This window comes from Mirounga angustirostris, unplaced genomic scaffold, assembly GCF_029215605.1.
Source record: "Mirounga angustirostris isolate CCGP_5_RB_7025 unplaced genomic scaffold, mMirAng1.0.hap1 SCAF_4, whole genome shotgun sequence".
In the NCBI taxonomy this organism is placed as follows: domain Eukaryota; kingdom Metazoa; phylum Chordata; class Mammalia; order Carnivora; family Phocidae; genus Mirounga; species Mirounga angustirostris.
Window position 1 is genome coordinate 155,207,613 of NW_026991712.1, and position 27,278 is coordinate 155,234,890.

Consider the following 27,278-nt stretch of genomic DNA (forward strand, 5'->3'; position numbering starts at 1 on the left):
ATATGTTTTTTCAAAGGTTGGATTTTTAATGGTAGTAATATTAATAATAGAAAAACATATTTGGAGTTCATTACAATGCCAAATCAGGAAGCTCTACTTTCTATGTCCAAAAATCAGAAGAAGAAATTATTGGGCGCCTGGGTGGCTCAGTTGGTTAAGCGACTGCCTTCGGCTCAGGTCATGATCCTGGAGTCCCAGGATCGAGTCCCCGCATCGGGCTCCCTGCTCGGCAGGGAGTCTGCTTCTTCCTCTGACCCTCCCCCCTCTCATGTGCTCTCTCTCATTCTCTCTCTCAAATAAATAAATAAAATCTTAAAAAAAAAAAGAAGAAGAAGAAGAAATTATTGGCAGCTGTCTGGCCTAGAGGGAAGACAGTCATTTACACATTTACTCATTCACTTATTCAAATAAATATTTATTTAGCACTTCCTTCATGTCTATCTGTAGAGACAATAAGCAAAAAATTATAAATCCTGTGGAAAGTACTATGGTTACAGTAAACAGGGTACTAGTTACCATGGTATAGTGGATGGTATAGTGGAAAGAGTCATGGGCTTTGGGATAGATATGGAGTAAGTTTCAGCTCTGCCAAGTATAAAAGCTGCATTAACCTTAAGAAAGATAATTAATCTTTCTAAGCTCTAATTACCTCACTTATAAAATAAGGACAATAATACCTACCATGAAGATTGCTATAAGAATTTGAGATGATGTCTATTAATTTCCTAACATAACACTCAAAAATGATATGGACTAAAAAGCAATATATAATTGTCTTTGCTGTGAGCATTCAGAAGCTAGAAGTGTTATGAAAGGCTTTCAAGGAGAAATGGTATTTGAGAGCAGTCTTACGGCTCAATAAATTTTCACAGTGAACACACCCTTGTAACTACTATTCTAGTCAAGAAACAGAACATTAGCAGATTTCCAGGATCTCTCCTCACGCTACCTACCAGACAGTAACTATCCCCCACAACACACAAAAGTAACCACTATCCTGAGCATTAAATTTAAGGAGATAAGATCAGATTTGTACTTGAGAAAAACCACAATATAGAGGGGTAGATAGAAGGGATAAAACCCATGATCAGATTATACTTTAGAGAGAGTATTCTGTCTACAATATGAAGGACAGATTTCAAGAGGCAAGACTGGAGGAAGGAAGACCAATTAAAAGCAGTTGAAAGAGGGGCGCCTGGGTGGCTCAGTCCTTGAGCGTCTGCGTTCGGCTCAGGTCATGATCCCAGGGTCCTGGGCTCAAGCCCCACATCGGGCTCCCTCCCTCTCCCACTCACCCCACTTGTGTTCCCTCTCTCCCTGTGTCTCTCTGTCAAATAAATAAATAAAATCTTTTAAAAAATAAAAGCAATTGAAGGAGTCCAAACAGATGACGACAGTGGCTTAGACTAAGCTATGGCAATAGAGACAGAGAAGTTGGTGGGTTTTAGGGCATAAAAATCAGCAGTGTTTGGTGGATGGTTATGTGAAGAGTGGAGGAAGACGGTGATTATTAGATTTCTTGCTTGGGTGACTAAATGAATCTTCATATCACTAAGCAAGATAACTGGTGTTGGTGAGGGGAGGTTTGGGAAAACGATGATGGGTTCAGTTTTAGACACTGAATTTAAGGTATCTGTGGGTCATCTAAATGGCAGGGTCCATCCAACAGTTGGAAATGTGAGACTAAAGTAGAGGAGAGGGACACCTGGGTGGCTCAGTCAGTTAAGCGTCTGCCTTCGGCTCAGGTCATGATCCCAGGGTCCTGAGATGGAGCCCCGCATCAGGCTCCCTGCTCTGTGGGAAGCCTGCTTCTCCCTCTACTGCTCCCCCTGCTTGTGTTCCCTCTCTAGATGTCTCTCTCTGTGTGTCAGATAAATAAATAAAATCTTTTAATAAATAAATAAAAATAAAGTAAAGGAGAGACGGGCACCTGGGTGGCTCAGTCGTTAAGCGTCTGCCTTCAGCTCAGGTCATGGTCCCAGGGTCCTGGGATCAAGCCTCTCCCACTCTCCCTGCTTGTGTTCCCTCTCTCTCTGTGTCTCTCTCTGTCAAATAAATAAATAAAATAAAGTAAAGGAGAGAGGTCTTGGCTGTGGGTCCACATTTGGGAATGAGCAGCAAAGAAGCCACTAAGTGATGATCTGTCTCAGGGAGATAAATAACATGAGAAAAATCATAGGCAAAAAGAAAAATACTAAGAAACACCCAATATTTTAGGGGAAACAGGTATCAGAAATAGGAACAGATCAAGACAGTGATGCCACAGAAGGTAAGGGAAGAAGAAATAAGGAATGGCTAATGACTGTGGAATTTGGAAAATTCAAAAAATACAAAAAGAAAATATTACCCATAATTCTACTGTGTGATAACTGAGAGCATCTTAGTGTATTTCTTTCCATTATTTTATTTTTATATATACATATACATACTTGAAATCATGCTGTAAAAATAACTTGTTTTTCTTCAGTATTTCATGAGCATTTCATTTTCTTTATTCAGTACTATTTCATGAGCATTATCCTGTCATTAAAACGTTCTTTACAATCAGAGTTTTGCCTATATGATACTGTATTACATAGATGTATTATTATTATTCTTCCATTGTTGAACATTTGGTTGTTCTCTATTTTTATAAATAACATTAGGAGGAATTTTTTTTTTCCCCAAAGATCCTTTTTTTTTTTTAAGATTTACTTATTTATTTTAGAGAGAGAGCACAAGCAGGAGGGGAGCCGGGGAGAGGGAGAAAGAATCCCAAGCAGACTCCACACCCAGCACGGAGCCCGACATGGGGCTCAACCCCAAGATCATGACATGAGCCAAAACCAAGAGTGGGGCACTCAACCAACTGTGCCACCCAGGCGCCCCTCAGATCCTTTTTATAATCTGATTCTTTCATTCATTTCAGCAAATATTTATTGAGCATAATATGTTTTCCTTGGATAGGTTTATAGATATAAAATTACAGGGTGAAATAATATGAATATCTTGAACACCTTTTCTATGTATTGCCAGTTACTTTTCAGGAAAGATTTTACCAGTTTATACTCTGACTCCCACTGTATGAGAGTAACTGTCTCAAAGCATCCTATCAGTAATGAGAATTATTTTAAATCTGCTAATTTGAGGGGCAGCTGGGTGACTTAGTCAGTTGAGCATCTGAATCTTGGTTTCAGCTCAGGTCGTGATCTCAGGGCCTGGGATTGAGCCCCACGTCTGGCTCCTGGGCACAGTGCAGAGTCTGCTCTTCCCTCTCCTTTCCCCTCTGGTCCTCCCCTCCCCCACCACACTCCCCCGTTCATTCACTCTCAAATAAATAAAATCTTTTAAAAAATTTAAAGATTTAGGGGCGCCTGGGTGGCTCAGTCGTTAAGCATCTGCCTTGGGCTCAGGTCATGATCCCAGGAGGGTGCCCGATGGGGGGAGGGGGGCCCTGATCCCAGGACCCTGAGGCCATGACTTGAGCGGAAGGGTTACCAACTGAGCCAGCCAGGCACCCCTAAAAAAATTTTTTTTTTAAATCTGCTAATTTGATTGGGGGAGAAATTGCGTCTTGTTTTAATTTTTATTTCTTTTAAAAATATCTTTTGAACACATATCTATTTAGGATATTAATCTTTTGTTCTATTTGTAGCAATTATTTTGTCTTTAATTTGGTGGAGTTGTTTGTTGATAGCTAATGGTCAAAATCTATTGTTCTCCTTTGTGATTTCTTATTTCTTAGAAGCTTATAATTCATGAGATGAGGCAGGTGTTTCTGGAAGGCTGTGTATAAGAGGGAAGGGGAAAAGTGAGGTTGCCCAGACCTAGGGCAATAAATCCAGCTGCTTATCTTAGGCCCCAAGGTCAGGATGTTCACAAAGGTTCACAGTGGCCTATTCCACTTCTTGGCATAGCATTGAGCTGCCTCTACTTTGAGTAGGAAACAGGAAGAGTAATTTTGTCCTCTGTAATGCTGCTGAGCTAACTGCATTATGGGAACTGACTGATGCTGAGTGCCAGCAGAAGCAGGTGGGACCTGGCAGGACTGCTTCATGTCCTCTCTTTAAATCACTGTCTGATCTCCTTAAAGAGCTCGGCCCTAAGGGGCTGTGTGCCAAGGCTTGTTTACTTGCTTCTACAGTGACAGTTCTGTTTGGCCCGTAATGTAAATATCGTGGCTCTGAAATCCCCCAGCTGTCCATGCTTTATCATTCCTTCAAAGGGAACTGACTTGTTTTCCACCAGAGGGGTCCAAGGAACATTTGCTATCCACACTGGTTTGGTGCCTTAAAGGGGGAGAAAAAGAGCTAAGAGTAAGTGTTGTTTCATTCTTTGTATTCATATGGAAATTTTTAATCTCCATCAAAGGATCAGGAGAAAAATCACATTGAAATTCAATACAAGAGCTTCCAGCTTACACAGAATTTTTCAAAGATGTCTGACTTGATCCTTTAAAAATGACAAAAACCATGAACTGTGTAGCTCCAGGGTTCATAATTTTGCTTACCCTCCTCAGCCTCTGCCTCTGTCTTGCCTTCCTATCAACACTCCTTCTGTGTGGTCCCCTGTCAGCCTACAGAGCTTCTTTGAATGGGGGTGGGGGAGGGGGCGTGAAGTAGGCAGCAGCAATGGGGTTTATAGGGCTGCTTATACATTAACACCTCTCTCTCTCTCTCTCTCTCTCTCTCTCTCTCTCGGGCCACATTATCTCATCTTTAAGAGTCTTGTAACTGGTCTCCCTGTCTTCATTCTCCTTATAGCAGGCCTATTGCCACTGCTTCCAGAATTACCTTACAAAGAAATAAAACTGATCAATGTCACTTTCCTGCTTAAAAACGCCACTAGCTTCTCAGTCCAAATTAGAGACTGCCACAGAAGGCTTCTGATTTGGCTCCCTTGCCTACCTGATCAGACTCATCTCCTTCTACGCTCTTCCTTAAATCCTGGATCAGGCTACTGTCCACTGGATTATGAATTCTTTGAAGTCGGAAACAGTATATTTCCAAGGCCTAGCACAGTAATTGGCGTAATAATAGATGCTTGTTAAATCCTAAATAAATTAATTAGTGATTTAAAGTTCTAACAAGGTCACAGCTTGAGAGAGAAAACTAAAAATCTTGTGCTGGTCTCTCACCCTTCTGTGCTTTTATTTCAAAAGCATACTCACTGTATTAAGGATTGGGTCCCTTCTTCCCTGTTACAGGAATTAGGAAGAAAAAAAAGTGTTGTTTTCAAAGTTGGTATGATTGTCAGAATGTACAGATAAATTATTAGAATTAGTAAAATTGTTTAGCGAGGCAATCGGCTACAAGATTAAAATACAGAGTAAATTAAACTTCTACAAACCAACAAGAAGAAAATAATTGTTTAAAAGACACCATTTATAATACCAACAAACAATGTAAGATCCTTAGGATTAATCTAACAGAAGATATGCAAGTCCTTTATAGAGAAAAATTTTTAATGTTTTTAAACAACTTTTCTCAGGGCGCCTGGGTGGCTCATTCAGTTGCGCATCGGACTCTTGGTTTCGGCTCGAGTCATGATCTCAGGGTCCTGGGATCAGCCCTACGTGGGGTCCGTGCTCAGCAGGAAGTCTGCTTGAGATTCTCCCCCTCTCCCTCTGCCCCTCCTCTCTCTCTAAAATAAGTAGATAAATCTTTGAAAAAAAATAAACAACTTTTTTCAAGACTGGAGCATTCTTCCTTCAAATAGGTTATTGCCAGTTAAGAGTCAAGGCACCATGTTAAAATATGCTCACACACACAAATACTTGTGCATACACACCATGTAAATTGGATGTTGTAAAAGACTGTTTTCTGCATAAATTCTTGGATTTAATGCACTGCCCTCCCACCTCCAGCCTGAAGCTGATAGAGAACTTAGATCCTCTCCACTTCTCCAGAACTACCAAATCCAGGCCACTTTTGATCCCTGTCAGTCCCAAGGTGGCATGACAGGAAGGAATTTGGCTTTTCCTTGGATGCAGAGTTTTTGATCCCAGAGCATCCAGACAGTCGGATTTCTCATATTTGACCACTCTTTCTTCCTAGGTCAATCACTTCCGTCCGGAGTGAACTGATTCCATACCTAATAAGAAAACAGTTCTCCTCAGCTGCCTCACAACAAGGACAAGAAGAAAAAGAGGAGGATCTAAAGAAAAAGGAGCTGAAGTCCTTAGGTCAGTGCTTGGGTTGCTGCAGTAAGATAGGGGTAGCAGCACCTTTGGAAAGAGTAGCTAGCCAACAAGGCAACAACTTCTTGTCTAACCACCGGGCAAGACAGGGTAGCTGACACCATTCCCTGAGCTCTGGGTAGGCTTGCTCAAGCAGATTCTGTCACTATGCTCTAAGGATTGGCTAATCATGCCTCAAGTCCATTCTCTGGTTCATAGCCCTGGTTTGGCTGTGTTTCTCACTAGACTGTTTTGAGTAAACTCTGCCTCCCACTTCTCAGTTCCCCTGTTCTCTAGGCTCTGGGCAGCCCTACTCCTGACTAAATTCAGCCTCTTCTGAAAAGGAAGAAAGGTAAAGGAGTATACTATTACAGTTCAAACAGAGGCCTACCAGACTACCTTCTTTCCAAGATGTTGGGGAGAGGTCTGTCTTGTTTGCTCTCATATCCCTGCCTAGTCCCTGGCCAGTCCTGGGTTCATAGTAGGTGTTCCAAAAAAATATTTATCAAATGAATAAATGGAAGCAGTACAGCATGATGGTTAAGATATCAGGACTTGGCATCAGACAGACCTCGGTTTGAAATCTGACTCTGCCTCTTATTAGCTCTGTGACCTGAGGCAGGTTACTCAGTCCCCTCAGCCCCAGTTTTCTTATCATACAATAAAAGATCTCACATGGTTGTTTTAAGAATTGAAAAAACTGGGGCCCAGATAACTCTGGCTTCAAGTCCTAGACTATTTCTGTCATAGCACAACTACCAGATATGGTAGTAGAGGCCAGCAGCACAAAGCCAACATGGCTGGTCACTAAAGCCTAGACCCTTGCTTGCTTTAGGTCATGATTTACAAGAGTCCTCTATTTTATTGTCCTTAGTAGTACTTTCAAACTTGCTTTTAGGACCTCTTTTTAAATCATTTTTGTATCATACAATATTTTTTAAATCATTTTTGTATCATACAATATTTCAGATGTTCAGGAAAGCACGTTGCCTCTTTGAATTTCACTTAGTCTTTAAGGTTTTAATGGGATTTCCCCAGGGTTCATGTTGTATGGGTAAGTTCCAAGGAGAGAGGTGTGAGCTGTACCCTCTTTGAAAATGTGACTGAGTCTCTATTTCTTCTGTTTATTCTGAAGATATTTTCAGTTTTATAAAAGAAGGCAGTACACTGACCTTTGCTCCCTATGATGCCTGCTGGAATATCTGTCGAGGAGACAGGTGGGAAGACTTGTCCAAATCACAGGTGCGCTGCTATGTCCATATCATGAAAGAGGGGCTCTGCTCTCGAGTAAGCACCCTGGGACTCTACATGGAAGCAAACAGACAGGTAAGAGGATGGGTTTAGAAGAGAAATCATGGGAGCTCCTGTCCAAGAAACAGACTGAGCCTTTTGTCTTATTTCTTCATTAAGTACCCAGTGACTTGTTTAGAATCCCTCTCATTCCCAAGGTTGAGCAAGACCTGGCATGTCCAGGGATACCACTGGGTGGGCACCCAGGTACAGCAAAAGGGGAAGTAGTGGGCCTAGTCCATAGAGGTAGAGCAAAAAAGGGCTAAGATCCCCAGGAAGGCTAACTTTTGGCCTCTGGGTTCAGCAGCTTTCTCCTGTTCTGCTGGGCATGAGGAGATTTGCAGTACTTCGTAAACAAGCAGATAAATACTGTGTAATCATTACTGTGATGAAATAAACATAGGCACAGAGAGGAGGCTTTCCTAAGAAGGTAAAGGAACAGAGTATAGTCCGATGGTAGAGCCTCAAAGAAGGAATATCTATGAGAGGGAAGTGTCTGGAAACAGCATTAGAGAGCTACCCCTCCTTTTAACCGTGAGGTTTGTGAGATATGGAGAATGAGCAGCTTCCGTTGAAGGGGAAGTGGTGCTCAAAAGGATAGGCCAGGGTTTAGTTAAAAGGGGATGGAGTGAGGAGACAGTGAAGAGACTGAGGATGTAGAGGAGTTCTTTACGGTGTGGCAGGCCCAGGAGGAAGGCTTTAGGGAGGGAGGGATGATGAGACCATGAAAAGGAGGCAGAGCAGTAAAGGGTTGAGATGAGAAGAAGAAAAGATAGGTAACTGAGGGAACTACACTGGGGTGGCATGCAAGGACAACAGAGATGAGAGGATGAAGAGATTAGCTCTTGACATGGTTTCTGGTAGAACTCTGTGGAAACTGTCCGTGTAGGTATAAGCTGGGGAGTGAAGGGAGAAGGTCAAGTAGAATGATAAAAGATACTGTTGAAAATCGGGATTGGAATGTAGTCCCTGAAGAAAACCTGGCTCAGAAACCTTGAGGACCCACACTATATGATGGGTATAGCCCCAGCCCCAGACCTCAAGCTGACTTTACCCTGGGTTGGTTATAGATCCAAGAGCATCCAAGCCAGAGGGTTTATGAGAAATCATAACTAGTCTCACATTTACCCAGGGCAGTCTTCAGTAAAGTTAGCCCCAATTTAGGGTCAGAGTTATGAGAAACCTTCCTTAATTTGACTTTCAGGTCTCATTTTTCAGTTCTCTGACTACAGTCTGTCAGGCTGGTCCGAAAGCACGCCCATGGATGCCTGGGCTAGGGACGTGTGCTCTGAAGTACCAGCAGGGCCTGTGCAGCAGAGAGGCCTGAATGGCCGTGGTTGAAGTGTAATGAAGGAAGGAGATGCTGGGGATAAGGGGTGAGGTATTAGCCTTCACACTGCCAGCGTGGCCAGTCCCGGCACGGCGTCCCTCAGCCAGTGTGGCCACCACACATAATGCTCTGCCCAGCACTCTGTCCATGCTGGAGAATGACAGTAGGCACACTACCTGTGCCTTCCTAATGGGTCCAGAGCTAAAATTCTCCGTATCTGTAGCCTTTTCCATTTTCTCATACTGGAGACAGTCTAGTGTGAACACTTTCAACATTTTAATTTGGCTGGTGAAGAACATGGGTGCCTTCTCAGTACCTGTCCTGATTGTAGAATTTGTCTGACATTGCTCCTACCCTCACTTTAGGCATGGCCACACTGGTCTACGAGGGGAGCAGGAACCTGGAATGATTATGGTCGGGACTCAGAATGCTCCTTGCCCTTAGTAGGCCTCTTGAAGGCTTGTCTCAGTGCCTCCCAGTTGGGGCATGTGGCATTACTTTCAGGGAGGAGATTTTCAGCTAGGAAGCTAAGGATAAGACCATCTAGAATTTACTGCATATATGATCCTTGTCCTAGGGAAAATATAGCAGCCTCGCGCTCTGCCTCACCCCAACAGAAAAGCTGTGGCTGAAAACTCCCTGCATCTCTAGCTGGGCATTGAGTTCTACCTAAGATGCTTTCAGGTGTTTTCTGCTCTTAACTTTGGTGACCAAACCTCTTTCCTCAAGGTGCCCAAATTGCTGTCTGTTCTCTGTCCAGAAGAATCTCTGATTCATTCATCAGCCCAGATTGTCAGCAAACATCTGGTAAGTGTTATCTTGGGCAGGGCAGGTATGGACAGTCTCTGGTGCATTGAGGTGTATCCTTGAGAAGATGGATTGGGGTTCTGAAGCCCTGAAACTCATTAGTCCTAGGTAAATCCCAACTGGATTCTGGTTATAAAATACCGTCTTCTAGCCCAGACACTCAAGAAGCTGGACAGGTGCTGACCCCAGGCATACAAATTCTGTAAGGAAGATCCATTATGGTCTTGGGACTCAGACACAGGAGCTTTCCATCTCTTTCCCTCTTCTTACCCTGATTTGAGCACTCTCTTCAAGAGAGCACATCTATACACAAATGCATGAGTGTGTAAGTTTGAGTTGATCTCAGAGGTATTATGTGACCTTGTGGCCCTGAGAAATATGATCACATGCTGGTGACCATGATGGGATGGAGCAGAGGGATGATGGTCCCTCTACTGAAGTGTCTCTGGGGGAAGATTGCATTAGACCCCAACTCAAGGGATCTGAGGGGTTGGTTTGCAGTTGGTTGAGATGGATGGACAAGGTTTTATATTTGCCTTTTGCAGATTGGAGTTGAGAGCCTCATTGGGCCAGATACACAGGTTGGAGAGAAGTCATCCATTAAGCACTCAGTCATTGGTTCATCCTGTGTCATAAGAAATAGAGTGACTATCACCAGTTGCCTTCTCATGAACTCAGTCACCGTGGAGGAAGGGTATGTTTCCCCTGTGCCCACTTGAGGCAAGGTCCCTGGCATCTCTGGAAGGTTTGAGGGGCCAGTCCAGCCTCGGAAAGGGCTCAGCTTGAGGAGGGGGAGAAAAGGAAAAAGGCAAAAGAAGGAACAGTACCTAGGCCCTTTGAGGCCTTGGTTTGGGCTCCATTTAGACATGGTCTCTGAAAACGTTTCCAGCAACTTTCTCACACTTACTCCGGTTGTGGTCCTGAGAGAGGCTGCCTTCTCTTGCTTTGATCAGCTGCTTGATGGGATGGCCACTGTAGGGCACCACTGGCAGTGCTGGAATGACCCTTACCAACGTCTAAGGGTCATCTTGCTTCTCAGTGTCCCAGAACAGCCCCGAAGAAGGCAGGGGACTAGGAGGTGTGGTCATTTAAGCCACATACTATTTTTAAGGGAGAGCTTCTTTGTTACAAGTTATGGAGACTCTTCCCCCATTTTGACACTTTAGAGTATCCTAAAATCTTGGTTTATGAACAGCTTGAACTTGGAATAAGACTTGAATGATATTTAATAAGATTATTCATACTCTGTATGGACCTCAGGTTTTTCCTGTATAAAATGCAGGCATAGGCAGTGGAAGAGAGGAAGGATATTACCAAAGCAGTAGTCTTCAGACTTTTTAGAAAGTGAACTTTTTGTCAAGATAAATCTTATGCAGAAACTCAATATTTAAAACTGATAAAAGCACAGTTGTTTGCAATACAGTGGGGAAGGGGCACTTGGCCTTCCTAGAGGATGTGAAGCAGATCTGTAAACAAATTTTGAAAAACACTAGACTGGATCAGCCTGAAAGAGCTGATTCTAAAGCCTTGATTCTAGATCTGATACCTGTCGATTTCTCCATCCAGGAACTGATAGGAGAGAAGGATAGGAAAGACTGCAATTTCAGTGAAAGCTGAACTACGTCTCCTCGCTGCCAGTGAGGGGCAGGGGGAAAGGTTAAGCCTTTGCTCTTTAGGAAGAGTGACTCATGGAAGATAATAGACAGGATTGAAGGAGGAAGTACCATAATTAAAAACCAGGAAAGTTGGAGACTATAGGGATATTGGCCACTAAGATCTGTCCTCCCCCAAGCCCCCTTCCCAACTTGATTCCCAAACCCTGACAACCAGGCATAAAGCCTTCAGTCTGGTTTGGAAGAATCTTCTCTGGAGATTCTGACCAGCCCAAGAAAAAAAACATAAAGTGATTTATGTCAGAGATTTCTAACAGTCCACTCAAGTCACCCTGCAGTGAAAATTATGGGTGACAAATTCCATTCATCTGCTTAGAGCTTCCAATCAGGCTTTTTAGAATCCTCCCCTAAAGATGAAGAGATAATCAAAGATTACCAGAGGTCTAAAGAAAGCCTATCATGAAAGATCCACAGATCAAACAGTTAGAAGAAAGCTACTTAGAAGAAACAGAGACTCTGCAGGGAGAGAAAAATACTTTCAAACAACCTGTTATTTCAAAGAACAAAAAAAGAACTCTAGGAAATTAAAACTATGATAACAAAAGGAAAACCCCAATAAAAAAGAATTGTAAGATAAATGTCACATTTCCCAGAAAGTAGAGCAAAGAGATAGAACGTAGAAGAGAAAAGATAAGGAAATGAGAGGACCCGTTCAGGATGTTTAACATCTGAAAAGGAGTTCTGTAAAAAAAAGAGAGTTCAGATATCAGAGGAGGAAATTATTTAAGAAATAATATAGGGAAATGTCTCACAACTAAGAGATAGGAATTTACAGAATGAAAAGGCCTACTAAATAAGTGCCCAGGACAATGGGTAAAAATAAACCTCCATCATTTTGAAACTTCATAACACTGGAGAATAAAGCATGCTACAAACTTACAAAGAGAAAATAATAGGTCTTATACAACCAATCAGGAACCAAAATGGCTTTGTTTTGGACTTACCAGTAGCAACAATGGAAACTGGAAGATAATAGAACAACGCCTTCAAAATTCTGAAGGAAAACTAATTTCAGCCTAGAATTCTACACCCCAGCAAAAGGTTAAGTGTGACCATGGAAAAGTCTCAAAAACTTTTCTGATGTTTTCCACCAAAATGAAGAGTAAACAAAGAGGTAAGATACAAGAGATCCAACTCTAAAAAAGCAAAAAGTATCCATAGGATGATACTGAAGGCAGATCCAAGGATGACAACTTTATGAACAACTGCATGAAGCATACAGGGAGCAGTTAGCTCAGAGTGGAATCCACAGAGCACTTACTCAGGAAGATGAAAGTGATAAAATACCAGACGCATATAAACATCTTGAAAGATTTAGACAACTGGCTAAAAGTTCGTGTTGAATTAGTAATAGCATAGAATACTATCTAACAAACACAAAACAATTATGAGCTCTGTTTAAAACGTTGTACACGAAAGGAAAAGGCATCATAGTTCACTGTGTAACTCAACTATGAAAAAGAATTTATGTAGTCATAAGAAACACTATAGATCAAAATTATGCTATAACAATATTGAAAGAATGAGGGATAGGAATGGAAAGACGGAGCAGGGGGGGAAAGGGAAGCTAAATCTTCCATTGTGGAAGTCTACTGATAATGCCTAAAACTGAAAAATCAAGAAGTAGTAATATATGTAGCATGTTAGTATGTAGAGACGGGGAGGTGAATACTGAAATACTCAGCAAAAAGAAGTCCAAAGTTGTCTCTGGGGGTGCGCCTGGCTGGCTCAGTCGGTTAAGCATCTGACCAGCTCAGGTCATGATCTCAGGGTCCTGGGATCGAGCCCCGTGTCGGGCTCCCCGCTCAGCAGGGAGTCTGCTTCTTGCTTTCTTTCTCCCTTTCTCTGTCTCTGTCTGTCTCTTTCTCTCTCAAATATATAAATAAGTTAAGAAAAGATATATACATGCATATATAACTTTAATTGCCAAACAAAAAGGTCAGAATTTTGTGGTACACCGCTCCCGGTGGCGTGCTGAGAAATTGTTAACAGCCAGCTCTCCAAAGGAAAAAAATAAGTGGTCTGATTTATAACATTTGCCAGTTTCCATAGTGTAAATTCACCCAAGCAGAACAGTCTGGCTCCAGCACATCACTGATGATAGAGACCTGTCAAAAGTATTTCACTCTTTCATCAAACACAAAGACCCACTGGATGCTGAAGACTGTGCCTGAGTGCTGTGGTAGAAATCTGTGTGGTCACAAAGGAGAAAAGGGTCAGGAAAGAATTAAGGAAATGACCCTTGATCTGAATCTTGAAAAATGATTAGAGCCATCAGGTTGGAGAAAGGAATGTTCTAGATACATCAAGAGTGTGAAGTGTGAGAGAGCATATCTTATTCCAGAAACATCTCTTCATTTTGATTTTACCTGGAATTTCATCACTTAAGAAGAGGCTTCACTGACTACCTATCAGATATAATCTGTCCCAGGATGCCTGAGTGACTCAGTCAGTTGAGTGTCTGATTCTCAGTTTTGGCTCAGGTCATGAGAGCAAGTCTCGTGTCAGGCTCTGTGCTCTGCGGCAGAGTCTGCTTAAGATTCTCCCTCTCCCTCTCTTCCCTGCTCCTATGCACACACACTCTCTCTCTAAAATAAATAAATAGGGGTGCCTGGGTGGCTCAGTCGTTAAGCGTCTGCCTTCGGCTCAGGTTGTGATCCCAGGGTCCTGGGATCGAGCCCCACATCGGGCTCCCTGCTCCGCGGGAAGCCTGCTTCTCCCTCTTCTACTCCCCCTGCTTGTGTTCCCTCTCTCGCTATGTCTGTCTCCATCAAATAAATAAATAAAATCTTTAAAAAATAATAATAATAAAATAAAATAAATAAATAAATAAATAAATAAATCTTAAAAAAAAAGGAAGCAGCAATCTGTCCCAATACTCTCCATTACACCAACCTGTTTTATTTCCTTCCTAGCATTATCACTCTCTGGCCTTATCTTGTTTACCTGTCACAAGTAAATGTTAGTTTGAGAATGTAAGTACCTTATCTTTCTGTTTCACTGTTATATCTTGAGAGCCTACAGGAACTCAGTAAATACTTGTTATATGAAAGAATGGTAAATAATTCATAATAACCAAAATACAGAATTCAAAGAGGAATGGATAGACAGGAGACAAGGCTATACAGATGGCCAAGGGCCAAATCGTGGACTATCCCCTAAGACATTTAATAGGTAACAGTAATTTGAGAGTTGAAAGGAAAGGAATAACATAATTAAATCCACATTTTACGAAGATCATTTTGGCTACACTGTAGAGTACGGTGTGAGGGTAAACATGAAGGCGAGGAGGACTACTGAAAGAGTCCTGATAAAATAGGAGTCCTAAATTAAGGCATAGCAGTAGCAATAGGAAAGAGAAATAATAAGGTGATTAATAACTATAAAGCATGGTGATTGCCTGGATATGTGAGGTGAAAGAGAAATTAGGGAAAACTTCCACATTTCTTACTTGAGCAATAAGGTTTCTGGTGTGCTATTCGCTAAGATAGAAATCAGCAGAGGATTTGCAGGGTGGGAAACAGGGAAATGAGTTCCATTTGGGATAAGTTGAGTTCCTGGCAGGCGGCATTGACATGCAGGACTTGATGTGCAGGACTGGAGCTCAGGAAAGAAGCCTGTGTTTGAAGGTTTGGGAGAGTGGGGGGCATAGAAATGGTAACCGAAGCTGTGGGAGTAGAGGAGATCACCCAGGGAGATTGTGTGGCCTTAAAACAAAAGAAACTAAGACAAAACCATGGGGAACATCAACAATTTTAGACATAATAAAAGGAATCTAAGGAGACTGACAAGGAAAAGGCAAGGAAGGAACCTAAGGGATAAGGGAGAGGACAGTTGGTAGGTGAAGCCCAGGTTTCTAGTTGGGGAAACGGGGTAGATGGTAGTGTACTCACTGAGATGAGGAAGGGTGAGGGAGGAGCAGATTTGTGGGTTGAAGAGGCCTGTATGGGGCACATGAAGTTGGAAGTACCTGTAGGACATCCAAGTATGTGGAGATATCCAGTAGCCAGTTTGTGACTAGAGGTTAGAAGAAGTCAGACCCAGAGACCTCTTCCTGAACCACTGTGGTGTTCTCTAACTTATTTTGCTGTCTCTATTTCTCTTATTCTTCCATATCTGCCCTTCTGCCCTTCCTCCTCTGGATTAGAACATGAACTTTGGAGTCAGACTGCCAGACCGAATCCCAGATCTGTCACTTAATGGTCACTTAGGGAATTGACTTTAGATCTTCATGCCTGATTTTCTCACTGTAAAATGGGGTGAAAATTGAACTACCTCTTAGGTTTATTGGGAATACTAAGTTAATAGACATAAAGCACTTAGAACAGTGCTTGGACATAGAATGTTAGCTGTCATTTGTTTATCATCCTCATCATCATTTATCATTTATCTCATTTCACAGAAGTGACATGTTGCCAGTGTTGTCTTCCTAACAGATAGCTCTGATCATGTCCCTGTTCTATTCAGAAACTTTTTTTTTTAAGATTTATTTATTTATTTGAGAGAGAGAGAGAGTACACGAGAGGGGGTAGGGTTAGAGGGAGAAGCAGGCTCCTCGCCGAGCAGGGAGCCCGATGCTGGACTTGATCCAGGGACTCCAGGATCATGACCTGAGCCGAAGGCAGTTGCTTAACCAACTGAGCCACCCAGGTGCCCCAATTCAGAAACTTTTTTTGAAGACTTCCCCCTACCTTTAGAATAAAGTTTGAACTTCCAGATTTCTCGTGATCTAGCTCCAACACTGAGTCCTGGAATGTTAGTGAGATGGGGCCTCAGAAGTCACCCAGCTCAACTTCTGCATTTTTACAGATGAGCAGAGTATGAAATTCCAGACTTTCTTCTCATTGCACCCTTACTACTCTTTGTCCCATTCCGGATTCATGCATGAGACCAACAGCATCACCATTCTCTCCAAACCAGAACCACACTTGCCTTTATCCATTTGATCCCCTAATTCCAGAGTAGCTCATGAGGCTTTGTAACTTCCACTCTGTCTCATCTTGCCTCAGACCTTCCAGGGAAGACAATGCCATGACTTTTCCATTTGCTTTAATTAGCAACCTCTCCCTCCCCTCCTGTGGGCGGGCAGACAAAGGAACAGCTCTCTGGCACCTCTTTAAAGTCCAGTATTGGTGTCCTGAATTGACATGAAGAGACTTGGTGAGGAACCAACGCTCGGTAAGAAACTCCAGCTTTGGGGCGCCTGGGTGGCTCAGTTGGTTAAGCAACTGCCTTTGGCTCAGGTCATGATCCTGGAGTCCCAGGATGGAGTCCCGCATCAGGCTCCCTGCTCGGCGGGGAGTCTGCTTCTCCCTCTGACCCTCCCCACTCTCATGTGCTCTCTCTCATTCTCTCTCTCTCAAATAAATAAATAAAATCTTTAAAAAAAAAAAAGAAAGAAAGAAAGAAACTCCAGCTTGCTCATATGAGAGAAGTTCATAGAGAATGCCTAGCATAATATCCTAGAGTCAGTTGCTGTTTTGGAGGAGGTATAGTCTTGGATGGCCTCATAAGCTAGGGAAACAATAAAGGTTTAGATGGTGGTGGCTGCTATTTTTTCCACTAAAAAGGTTGAAGGAGGGCTATAGGCAGCCCGCATGGGGCTAATGACTAGGGAGGCCATTAGAGGTTAGGCAATCTGGCAAATTAGCTCCTCGTGATAAGATCAGACATCCTGCATCCCATATGAACCTTTTGCCATTATTTTCAGGTCATTTCGTTTTAATTACTTATGGTAAATTTGGGGAAAGTAATTAAATTGCAGTCGTGTGAGACTTTATTACCCTGCTGCTATTACATCTGAACTGAGCGGCAGAGTAGGAGCGTGAATTTGTCCAGAAGGGAGTTTCTCATATTCTAGGCTTGCTTGTCTCTGCCAGCAGCGGTGAGCTGCCGAGGCTTTCTGGACAGTGGCTTGGACATCTGCCCAAGGCCCTCAGGGCTTGAGGGGTGCTAATGGGACCACCTTGGGGAAGGTGTAGGCGAGACTATGCAAGGAAGGCTCCTGCCTGTCCTTCTCATTTTCAGTTTCTGGTAGAAATTCCAAGTTCTGTGACAGCTGATGCCCAGGAATCCAAAGTCTAGTGAAAACTTCATTGTCAAGACTTCATTGTCAGTTCTGTGTTCTGTATCTTTGGCTTTCTGGTTCTGAACAACATCTCCTGCATCTCCTCCTTGTCCACGGTGAATGACCCAAGCAGCAGTGTAAGGTAGCTCCTTCACATGCAGGCAGGCAGGCCAGGGAGCCAGGTTTTCACCTAGATTTCCTGTGCTTTCTGTAGGCAGCAAGTGCCAACTGTCAGAGCCAAACTATATATTATTGCTTCTCATTGTTACCCTGAGTGTCCTCTTCACCTACACTCAACTGACTGCCCTGCTCACTGGGTCGCTTACTTTTCTACTCCCCTTTATTCCTGACATTCACTCTGCCTCAATTGCCTCTTTCTAGAGATCTTTACCTATAGAAATCCTCCTGCTCATCTTTCAAGGTCCAGTACATATGCCAACTCCTCCATGCAGCCTTCTTGAACTGTCCTGGCCAGAAATTACTTCCCCCACCCCTGTGTTCCCTGTGCACCCATAACACTTGATGTATGCTCATGTGCCATTTAGTGCATCTTTCTTTTTCCCTCAGTAGGCTATAGATTCCTTCAATACAGAAATAGTCTCCTATATCTTTGTACCTCTTAATGCCTAATACTATACTCTTTACATGCTAGATATCTTATTAAGTATTTACTGAATGAAAAGTAGGAGTCCCTGATTTAAACTTCCCCACTATAATTGGCTGAGTATCTGTCAAAAGAGAGCCGTGTGTACTTCTAGAAAAAATGGTGGAACGCTTCAATCCTTAAAACTTACCAAAATAGGGGCACCTGGGTGGCTCAGTCGTTAAGCGGCTGCTTTTGGCTCAGGTCATGAGCCCCGCGTCGTGCTCCCTGCTCGGTGGGAGGCCTGCTTCTCCCTCTCCCACTTCCCCTGCTTGTGTTCCTGCTCTCACTATCTCTCTCTGTCAAATAAATAAATAAAATCTTAAAAAAAAAAAAAAACTCACCAGAATAAAAACATACAAGCAAAACCAGAAAAGGAAACTTCATCTATAATAAAACTAGATAATACCACGTATCTGTACACAGACTGAAGAATATCTGCCAGATACAATGGAATGTAGATCAAATCCAAAGAGAACACCAAGATTTGACCAGCGAAAGGAATAAGGGCATGGGTAAACCAAAGAATTGGCAAACATCTCTTTTGCAAAATCTCAAGGCACATAGAACTGAAAGAAAAAAAAACCATTGAGGCACATAGGAGGGCTGGCCTCAGACTTTTCTGTGATAACATTGAAGGCAACCATTTAGGAGTGAAACAACATTTAGAAAATTTGGAGGGAGGGTGCCTGGGTGGCTCAGTTGGCCAAGCGACTGCCTTCGGCTCAGGTCATGATCCTGGAGTCCCAGGATTGAGTCCCGCATCGGGCTCCCTGCTCAGCAGGGGGTCTGCTTCTCCCTCTGCCCTCTTCCCTCTCGTGCTCTCTGTCTCTCATTCTCTCTCTCTCAAATAAATAAATAAAATCTTTTAAAAAAAAAGAAAATTTGGAGGGAAAATGATTGTGACCTCTAAGAATCCCATAGCTAGTCAAGTTATGGTTGAAATATAAAATCATCAGAAATACTCCAGTATTTCTGGAGTAGATCTTCTGGCTCAGGAGATGTGTCACCCATGAACCCTCTGGAAAACTCTACTTGAAGACATAATATAACCAAGTAAGAAATGAAACAAAATATTGATTAATGGGTTGGTTGGGTATAAGAGTGAACTCCCTTAAACATAAAATTAAGTCTGTGGTAATTAGAGTTGCAAAAGGACTGTGATTATTAGAAGAATTTTGTCCATGTTTCTTCAGTAACACTCTTGAAAATACCAAATTATGAAACTTTGGAAAGATCCCCTGGACTTAAAAGGGCTCCTTAGGACTTTTGACTCATTCCTTGCCTCCATGCTAAACCCATCTTCTTAGATGGAGAATATTCAGCTTAATTCTTTGAGGGTGTTACCTCGTTACTTTGATTCCCTCCAAACCCTTCTTTTTCTTAGCCTCTCTTTAGGGAATGGAAGGACTTAGATTTCTTAGGAGGGAGACATTTCTCACCACTAAACCTTTATTTTTTTATTTTTTTAAAGATTTTTTTTTTTTTTAATTTATTTATTTGACAGAGAGAGAGACAGTGAGAGCAGGAACACAAGCAGGGGGAGTGGGAGAGGGAGAAGCAGGCTTCCCGCCGAGCAGGGAGCCCGATGCGGGGCTCGATCCCAGGACCCCGGATCATGACCCGAGCCGAAGGCAGACGCCTAACAACTGAGCCACCCAGGCGCCCCACCACTAAACCTTTATATAGTGAAGGGAGGCACACGGAACTAAAGGGAGGAAATTTTCAGCCTGTTCACTGAAGCCAATACATTTTCATCCAGAGGACCAAGAGCAAGATTGATCAGAGACTGGAAGGTGAAATATTTCTTCAAGCATTATGCATGAATTAACCTGGATAAATATCACAATGATGTTGAAGGAGAAAAAAGCAAGTTGCAGAAGGAAACAGAGAGAATTATAGCATTTATATAAAATTTGGAAACATGGAAAACAATACTATATACTGTCTGCTAGTGTAGCCCTTTTCTGTGCCTGAAATAGTTCATTAAAAATAATCATGGTTCTTCATCTAGAGGGACTCCTGGACAGGGACCCCTTGGGCTAAGGTTAGGAGGCTCTTACCTCTGGGGAAATCCAGGTGACTCAACCATAATCTTTGGGCTGAAGTAGTGAGCTGGCCTAAAGTAGGCCTTTAGTCATATACTTAGAAAAACTCCAGTTCCATACTCTTTTCTCACCCAAGGTTATGAGTAAGTTTAGAAAGCCTACCAGCTTCTCTCCGGAGAAGAACCTACCTGTCCTCAGAGTTACTGAAAAGTTTCATGGCTCTTTGCCAGATACTGCCCAGTCACCAGCTGAGTCCAAGCCCCTCACACAATGGAGAGTCACTTACCACTATGTACGCTTGGGCACGTTGCTTAATCTCTGTGAGCCTCAAATTTCTCTGTAAAAATTAGAATAAATACCACCATCCCTGCAGGCTTGCCAAAAGGATTAAGTTACATAATGAACATAAAATGCTTTGTGTAATGACTGAGAAATATTCGACATCAGAGTTATGTGAATTCCCTTTCCTTCTGTAATAAACTGAAGAAAGTTCTAACCAAAGCCAGAAGAGCAACTAGAATTTGGAGACCATTTTACTTCCCGGGCCAGGGCTTCTTCCTTTTTTTTTTTTTTTTTTTTAAGATTTTATTTATTTGTTTATTTGAGAGAGAGTAGGGGGCAGGGGCAGAGGGAGAGAGATGAGAAGCAAGCTCCCTGCTCAGTGGGGAGCCTGACACGCAGGGCTCTGGGATTATGACCTGAGCTGGAAGCAGATACTTAACCAACTGAGCCACCCAGGCACCCCCAGGACTTCTTCCTTATGTCTAGGCCACAACATGCTGTGGCATAATATGCCTGGCCATTCAGTGGATCTACAGATCTTACTGTAGACCTCTGTGTTTTTCTCATGGTCTCTTCTCCACCTGAAGCATTAGGATTTTCAGGGTAATTTCTCAAAGCCTGCAGTTTTGCTTAAAATTTAACCACACCAAGGGGCGCCTGGGTGATTCAGTCGGTTAAGCATCCAACTCTTGATTTTGGCTCAGGTCATGATCTCAAGGTTGTGAACCAGCCCAGTCTTCAGCTCAGCTCCGAGCTGGGCATGGAGCGTGGTTAAGATTCTCTCTCCCTCTTCCTTTGCCCCTCCCCACCCCTCAAAAAAAAAAAAATAATAGGGCGCCTGGGTGGCTCAGTTGGTTAAGCGACTGCCTTCGGCTCAGGTCATGATCCTGGAGTCCCGGATCGAGTCCCGCATCGGGCTCCCTGCTCGGCAGGGAGTCTGCTTCTCCCTCTGACCCTCCTCCCTTTCATGCTCTCTGTCTCTCATTCTCTCTGTCTCAAATAAATAAATAAAATCTTTAAATAATAATAATAATAATAATAATAATAATAATAATTTAACCCCACCAAGGAGAAATGAGGACCAAAACCCCGTTAATCTTAGCCATCTTTCAACAGCTTCTTAGAAAACACAACCAGGTATTAGCACAGCAGAGTCCTTAGTACCAAGCTAAGAGTTAAAACTACATTGCAAAAACCATAGTTTTGGCATTGAGCCAGTTCTTTGCTTGAGCTGTAGAGGAAGTCACCTCTGTTCTGCTTTATGCACTGAGCAGAAAAGGCAAAGCCATTATTGTAGATTGGCAGCCAAGCCTTGGAGAGGGCTTATTTGATATGGTAATACCAGTCCTTCCTCTCCAGCATGAGCTACCCACACTTCCAGGAAAATCCTTAATCTTGGAATTTCTTCCTGGACAGATAGAAAGCTATATTGGCTTGACATTTTTCCAGAATGCCTCAGCCTTGCTAATGGAGGTGACTTGTGACCATAGCAGGGGTAATAGGAAACAATGAAGAAACAAATGGCAGAAAAGAGCTTCATACTCACTAAGCATTTTGTCAGGTGTTCATCTCAAAGCCTTCCACAGATCCACTGACCAAGAGCTTCAGGAGAGCCCCCAGCTTCTTTTCAGTCAACCCACTTTTTCTCCATCATATCTGCAGATTCTACATGGGTAGTTTATGGGTCTCATAGGGAGTTACACATAAACTAGATGAGACGAGGTTCCTGAACACCTCAATCAGACTGGCTGGACATAAGGAGAACCCAGGCTATCCATTGCTATGGAAATCTGACCTCAGTCAATCGAGCCTCTTCCTTCCAGAAATGGTTCCCACTTATATCCCAAATTCCAAAATAGCCATGTAGTAGTCTCTAATTATGGCTGCTTGAATTCCTCTTGGCTGTTTCTTGTCTGCCAACTATGTTTACCCCTTCCCTAGCTCCAGAGCATGCGTTCTCAGGCTCTTAAACTACTAAGCAGGAAGTATCCTCCTACTCCCACTCTGGAAAAAGAAAGGAGACTTTTCAGTGACAAACTAGTAGCCAATTATAAGCCTGCTTTGCCCCAGGAGCCTGTTTTCTGAGGCTTTCTATACTTCCTTACTACTCTCTGGGGGAATTTTCATCAAGAAGCAGGAACCACTCTAACTGCTAACTGAACTGCTTTGCCTAAAGCAGAAGGCAAGTTGGAAAGTTCTAGGAGGTCCCTTAATGCCCACCCACTGTGTATCCCAATTTTTTTTTTTAGTGTATTCTGAATTTGAGCTAAAAAACTAAAAAAACAAATTAATACTGTCTGCCTATCTCTAGCCCACACCACAGAGGTGCTGTGGCTTTTGCCTTTTGCTGCTTTCTGACTGGCTTAACCTTCCAGAAGAATAGAGATAAAGAAGACTCTGGAATGCCATAACGGGGCTAGAATTCCTTTTCTGCATTTTACTGAGCTGGAAGCAGTTTTGGCATTTGGGAAGAATCTTTTTTAATGGCCTGTGCATTAATAGTTTCAGTCTTTGGAATGTCCTCCTCCCCATCCCCCACGCCTCCTGGGTTGCCTGAGGATTTTTCCTTAATTGGTGTTTTGTTTTGTTTTGTTTAAATGGAGCTCACACCCTTCCTACTCACCTTCCTTCTCTCTAGCCCACTTGTGACTCTTTAGGGTAGTGAATATTCCCCTGTTAGAACAGAGCCCTTCCTTCCACAGAGCCATTTGGCTCTGAAAAGCAACTTGGCAGTTCCAAGCAAGCTTCCTCCAGTCTTTTCTTCTTTTGATTTCTTTATATGCCATTATGATTAAATGTATGGATTCTGGAGTCAGGCAGACCTAGATTTGAATCTGATACTTGGCAGTTTTGTGGTTTGGGGCAAATGGTTTAACTTCCCTAGATCTGTTACCTCATCTGCAAAATGTGGTTGTTATTTTTACTGCATCAGAGGCAAAAATAATACTCCTAGAATCATCTAGGAAGCTCTTTTTTTCTAATTAAATACATGAAGCCCCCATCTCAGACCTACCAAAAAGATTGATGGAAGCCAGGACAATGAGGGTGTTTTTGTTTGTTATTTTTTACACTGCCCAGGTGATTTTTCTGATGAAATGGCTAGATTTGTAAGTCACTCCTATAATGTACATAGAGTATTTACTTGCACAACACCTAGCATAGAGTAGGGAAGGCAATGTGTGATGTGTGCTAGCAAAGATTTTCAAAAGGACCTTTCTTCTCATGCACCGATCTTCAGGAGCCAGAAGGATGCTCTTTCAACACATTCAAATGCTGAGAACAAGAGGTGCTACTCTTGAGAATGTGGCTTTAGGATCTGGAGTAGTCTTTGATGTGTCACGGAGCTAGTTTAAAAAACATTGGGTTTTGGGTTTTGGTTTTTTGTCTTCTAAGTGAGTTTGGTTTTGATTAACCAGAGTCTGTAGTGAGAGCTGTGGGGCACCTATTGTTTCCATAGCTGACCTAAGAAGATTCATGGGATCTAAGCCTTAAATGAAATTTGGGATATATTCCCAGATGAGAAGCAGAGTGATGGGTCAGTCCAGGGACTAGTGCCAGCTTCTAGCCACCCAGACCAAATAAGGAGAGACAGGGTGGAGTTTAGACCTCCAGGTCTGGGGTACCTAAAGAACTGAAGTCACGGGGTCTGCCGTTTTCAAGCCTTGGCAGGAAAGATCATTATGAGCATATCCGAACTCTGGACTTTGCTAAAGCTAGGTCCACGCTTGCTGCCACTGAGCCATTCTGTCTCCTAGTGATAACTTGAGGCATGTAGCCATTAACTGGATGGAGCAGCTATTCCTAGTCTGTGGAGGAGCCAGAACCGCCAACCCATAGTGGTGAGGATGGTGATGAGAGCCACGGGCATTCTTTAACTTGGCTCCTGTGTTACAGAAGCAACATCCAGGGCAGCGTCATCTGCAACAATGCTGTGATCGAGAAGGGAGCGGACATCAAGAACTGCCTAATTGGAAGTGGCCAGAGGATTGACGCCAAAGGTAAACCAAATTACAGTCACAGGTGCCATTTTTTACTTAGCGTAGTAGTACAGATGGAACTCAGTGCTGGTGACGATTAGGGAACAAGCACAAGCATACTCTGTGGGTGAGAACATGAATCGATAAAGCCATCTTTGGAGGGGAATTGACATCATTGTCAGACCTTTTAACTTTGACTTAACAGTTCCATTTTTAGGAATGTATCTTACAGATAAGCTCATAAATGGATGCAGCCTTATTGCCAAAAATTTTAAAACAGGGCGCCTGGGTGGCTCAGTTGGTTAAGCGACTGCCTTCAGCTCAGGTCATGATCCTGGAGTCCCGGGATCGAGTCCCGCATCGGGCTCCCTGCTCGGCGGGGAGTCTGCTTCTCCCTCTGACCCTCTGTCCTCTCATGCTCTCTCTCTCACTCTCTCTCTCTCAAATAAATAATTTAAAAAAAAAAGTTTTTAAACATACCAAAAAGATCTGAAGGCCCAGACTAGCACCAATACTTTACAGTGGCTCTTGGACCTATGTGAGAAGGGCCAGTAATCCAACAAAAGCACTGAAACCAGCTTTTGACGTCCTAGACTCCTTGAGCACCTTGTCTCACCTGATATTTCAGAGAGGTAGTCCCGTAGGCTCCTGGAGGAAGGTTAGCAGCTTCTTCAGAAGCCCTTCATTCAGAGCTGTTCTCTCAGAGGTGATGCTACGAGCTCACTCTGCTCTGTAGCTGGAGAAGAACTGTCCAGGTACCTTGTTTTGTTGTGCTTCACAGATACTGCATTTCTTTTACAAGTGCAAGGTTTGTGGCAACCTTGCATCAAGCAAGTCTCTGGGTGCCGTTTTTCCAACAGCATTTGCTCACTTCATGTCTCTGTGTCACATTTTGGTAATTCTTGGCAATATTTCAAACTTTTTCATTATTATCGTATTTGTTCTGGTGATCTATGATCAGTGATTTTTTTCTTTTTTAAAGATTTTATTTATTTATTTGACAGAGAGAGACACAGTGAGAGAGGGAACACAAGCAGGGGGAGTGGGAGAGGGAGAAGCAGGCTTCCCGCGGAGCAGGGAGCCCGATGCGGGGCTCGATCCCAGGACCCTGAGATCATGACCTGAGCTGAAGGCAGACGCTTAACGACTGAGCCACCCAGGCGCCCCAATGATCAGTGATTCTTGATGTTACTATTGTAATTGGGGAGCGGGGCCTCTATGAACTGCATCCGTATAAGATGGCCAACTTAACTGATAAACTTTGTGTCTGTTCTAACTGCTTGACCAACCAGTCATTTCCCAGTCTCTTTCCTATCCTCCAGCCTCCCTATTCCCTGAGAGACAATATTGAAATTAGGCCAATGGGGACGCCTGGGTGGCTCAGTCAGTTAAGTGTCTACCTTTGGCTCGGGTCATGATCTCAAGGTCCTGGGATCAAGCCCCACATCGGGCTCCCTGCTCAGTGGGGAGTCTGCTTGTTCCTCTCCCTCTGCCCCTCCCTCAGCTTGTGCACTAACACTCTCTCTCTCTGTCAAATGAATAAATAAAATCTTTTTTAAAAAATTTTAAAAAATGAAATTAGGCCAATTAATAACCCTACAGTGGCCTCTAAGCGTTCAAGTGAAAGGAAGAGCTGCACGTCTCTCACTTTAAATCAAAAGCTAGAAACGATTAAGCTCTTAAGTGAGGGAAGCATGTTAAAAGCCGAGATAGGCTGAAAGCTGGGCCTCTTGCGCCAGTCAGCCAAGGTGTGAATTCAAAGGAGAAGTTCTTGAAGGAAATTAAAAGTGCTACTCTAGTGAACACACAAATGATACTCAAAACAACCTTATTGCTGATATGGAGAAAGTTTGAGAGGCCTGAATAAAAGATCAGACCAGCCACAACATTCCCTTAAGCCAAAGCCTAACCCAGAGCAAGGCCCTCACTCTCTTCAATTCCGAGAGAAGGGAGGAAGTTGCCGAAGAAAAGTTGGAAGCTAGCAGGGTGGGTTCATGAGGTTGGAGGAAAGAAGCCATCTTTGTAACAAAAAAGTGCAAGGTGAAGCAGCGAGTGCTGCTGTAGAAGCTGCAGCAAGTTTTCCAGAACTGGCTAAGATAGGAGGCCAGTGCCTTATCCATTAGGCAACTGGGACTTCTGCTCTGGCTAAGATAATTCATGAAGGTGGCTACACTAAACAACAGATTTTCAGGGGTGCCTGGGTGGCTCAGTCATTAAGCGTCTGCCTTCGGCTCAGGTCATGATCCCAGGGTCCTGGGTTCGAGCCCCGCATCGGGCTCCCTGCTCCGCGGGAAGCCTGCTTCTCCCTCTCCCACTCCCCCTGTTTGTGTTCCCTCTCTCGCTGTGTGTCTCTCTCTGTCAAATAAATAAATAAAATTTTAAAAATAAATAAAATAAAATAAACAACATATTTTCAGTGTAGACAAAACAGCCCGTGCATGCCCCCAGAGTCTTTAAGCTGATGCCAGTGCTCATTCGTCATTCTGGAAATCCTAAGGCCCCTAAGAATTAGCTAAATCTATTCTTCCTGTGCTCTGTACATGCAACAACAAAGCCTAGATGACAGCACATCTGTTTACAGCTATTTCCTGAATAGTTTAAGCCCACTGTTGAGAACTCCTGCTCAGAAAAAAAGATTATTTTCAAAATATTACTGCTCATTAATGATGCACTTGGTCACCCAAGAGCTCTGATTGAGATGTACAATAAGAGTCATATTGTTTTCATGCCTGCTAACACAACATCCATTCTGTGGCCCACGGATCAAGGAGTAAAAGTCTTATTATTTATTTAAGAAATACATTTCTTGGGGCTCCTGGGTGGCTCATTCCATTAAGCGTCTGACTTGATTTCGGCTCAGGGTCATGAGATCAAGCCCACATTAGGCTCCATGCTAGGCGTAGAGCCTGCTTAAGATTCTCTCTCTCCTTCTTCCTCTGCCCCTGCCCCGCACCACCGGCCCCGCACCCTCCCCCCCACCCCACTTGCTCATCCTCTCTAAAAA

At 43.2% G+C, this 27,278-nt stretch overlaps 1 protein-coding gene across 4 annotated transcripts in view; it reads left to right on the forward strand.

The window, feature by feature from the left end:
* EIF2B3 (eukaryotic translation initiation factor 2B subunit gamma) overlaps positions 1-27,278 on the forward strand; it is a 131,165-nt gene that overhangs the window by 94,936 nt on the left and 8,951 nt on the right. For all 4 annotated transcript variants that reach the window (XM_045897832.3, XM_045897831.3, XM_064589268.1 and 1 more), the window contains 5 exons: positions 6,036-6,163; positions 7,293-7,483; positions 9,507-9,584; positions 10,130-10,278; positions 24,192-24,295. In XM_045897832.3, coding sequence (XP_045753788.1) covers positions 6,036-6,163; positions 7,293-7,483; positions 9,507-9,584; positions 10,130-10,278; positions 24,192-24,295 — 650 coding nt within the window. The remainder of the gene's footprint in view (positions 1-6,035; positions 6,164-7,292; positions 7,484-9,506; positions 9,585-10,129; positions 10,279-24,191; positions 24,296-27,278) is intronic.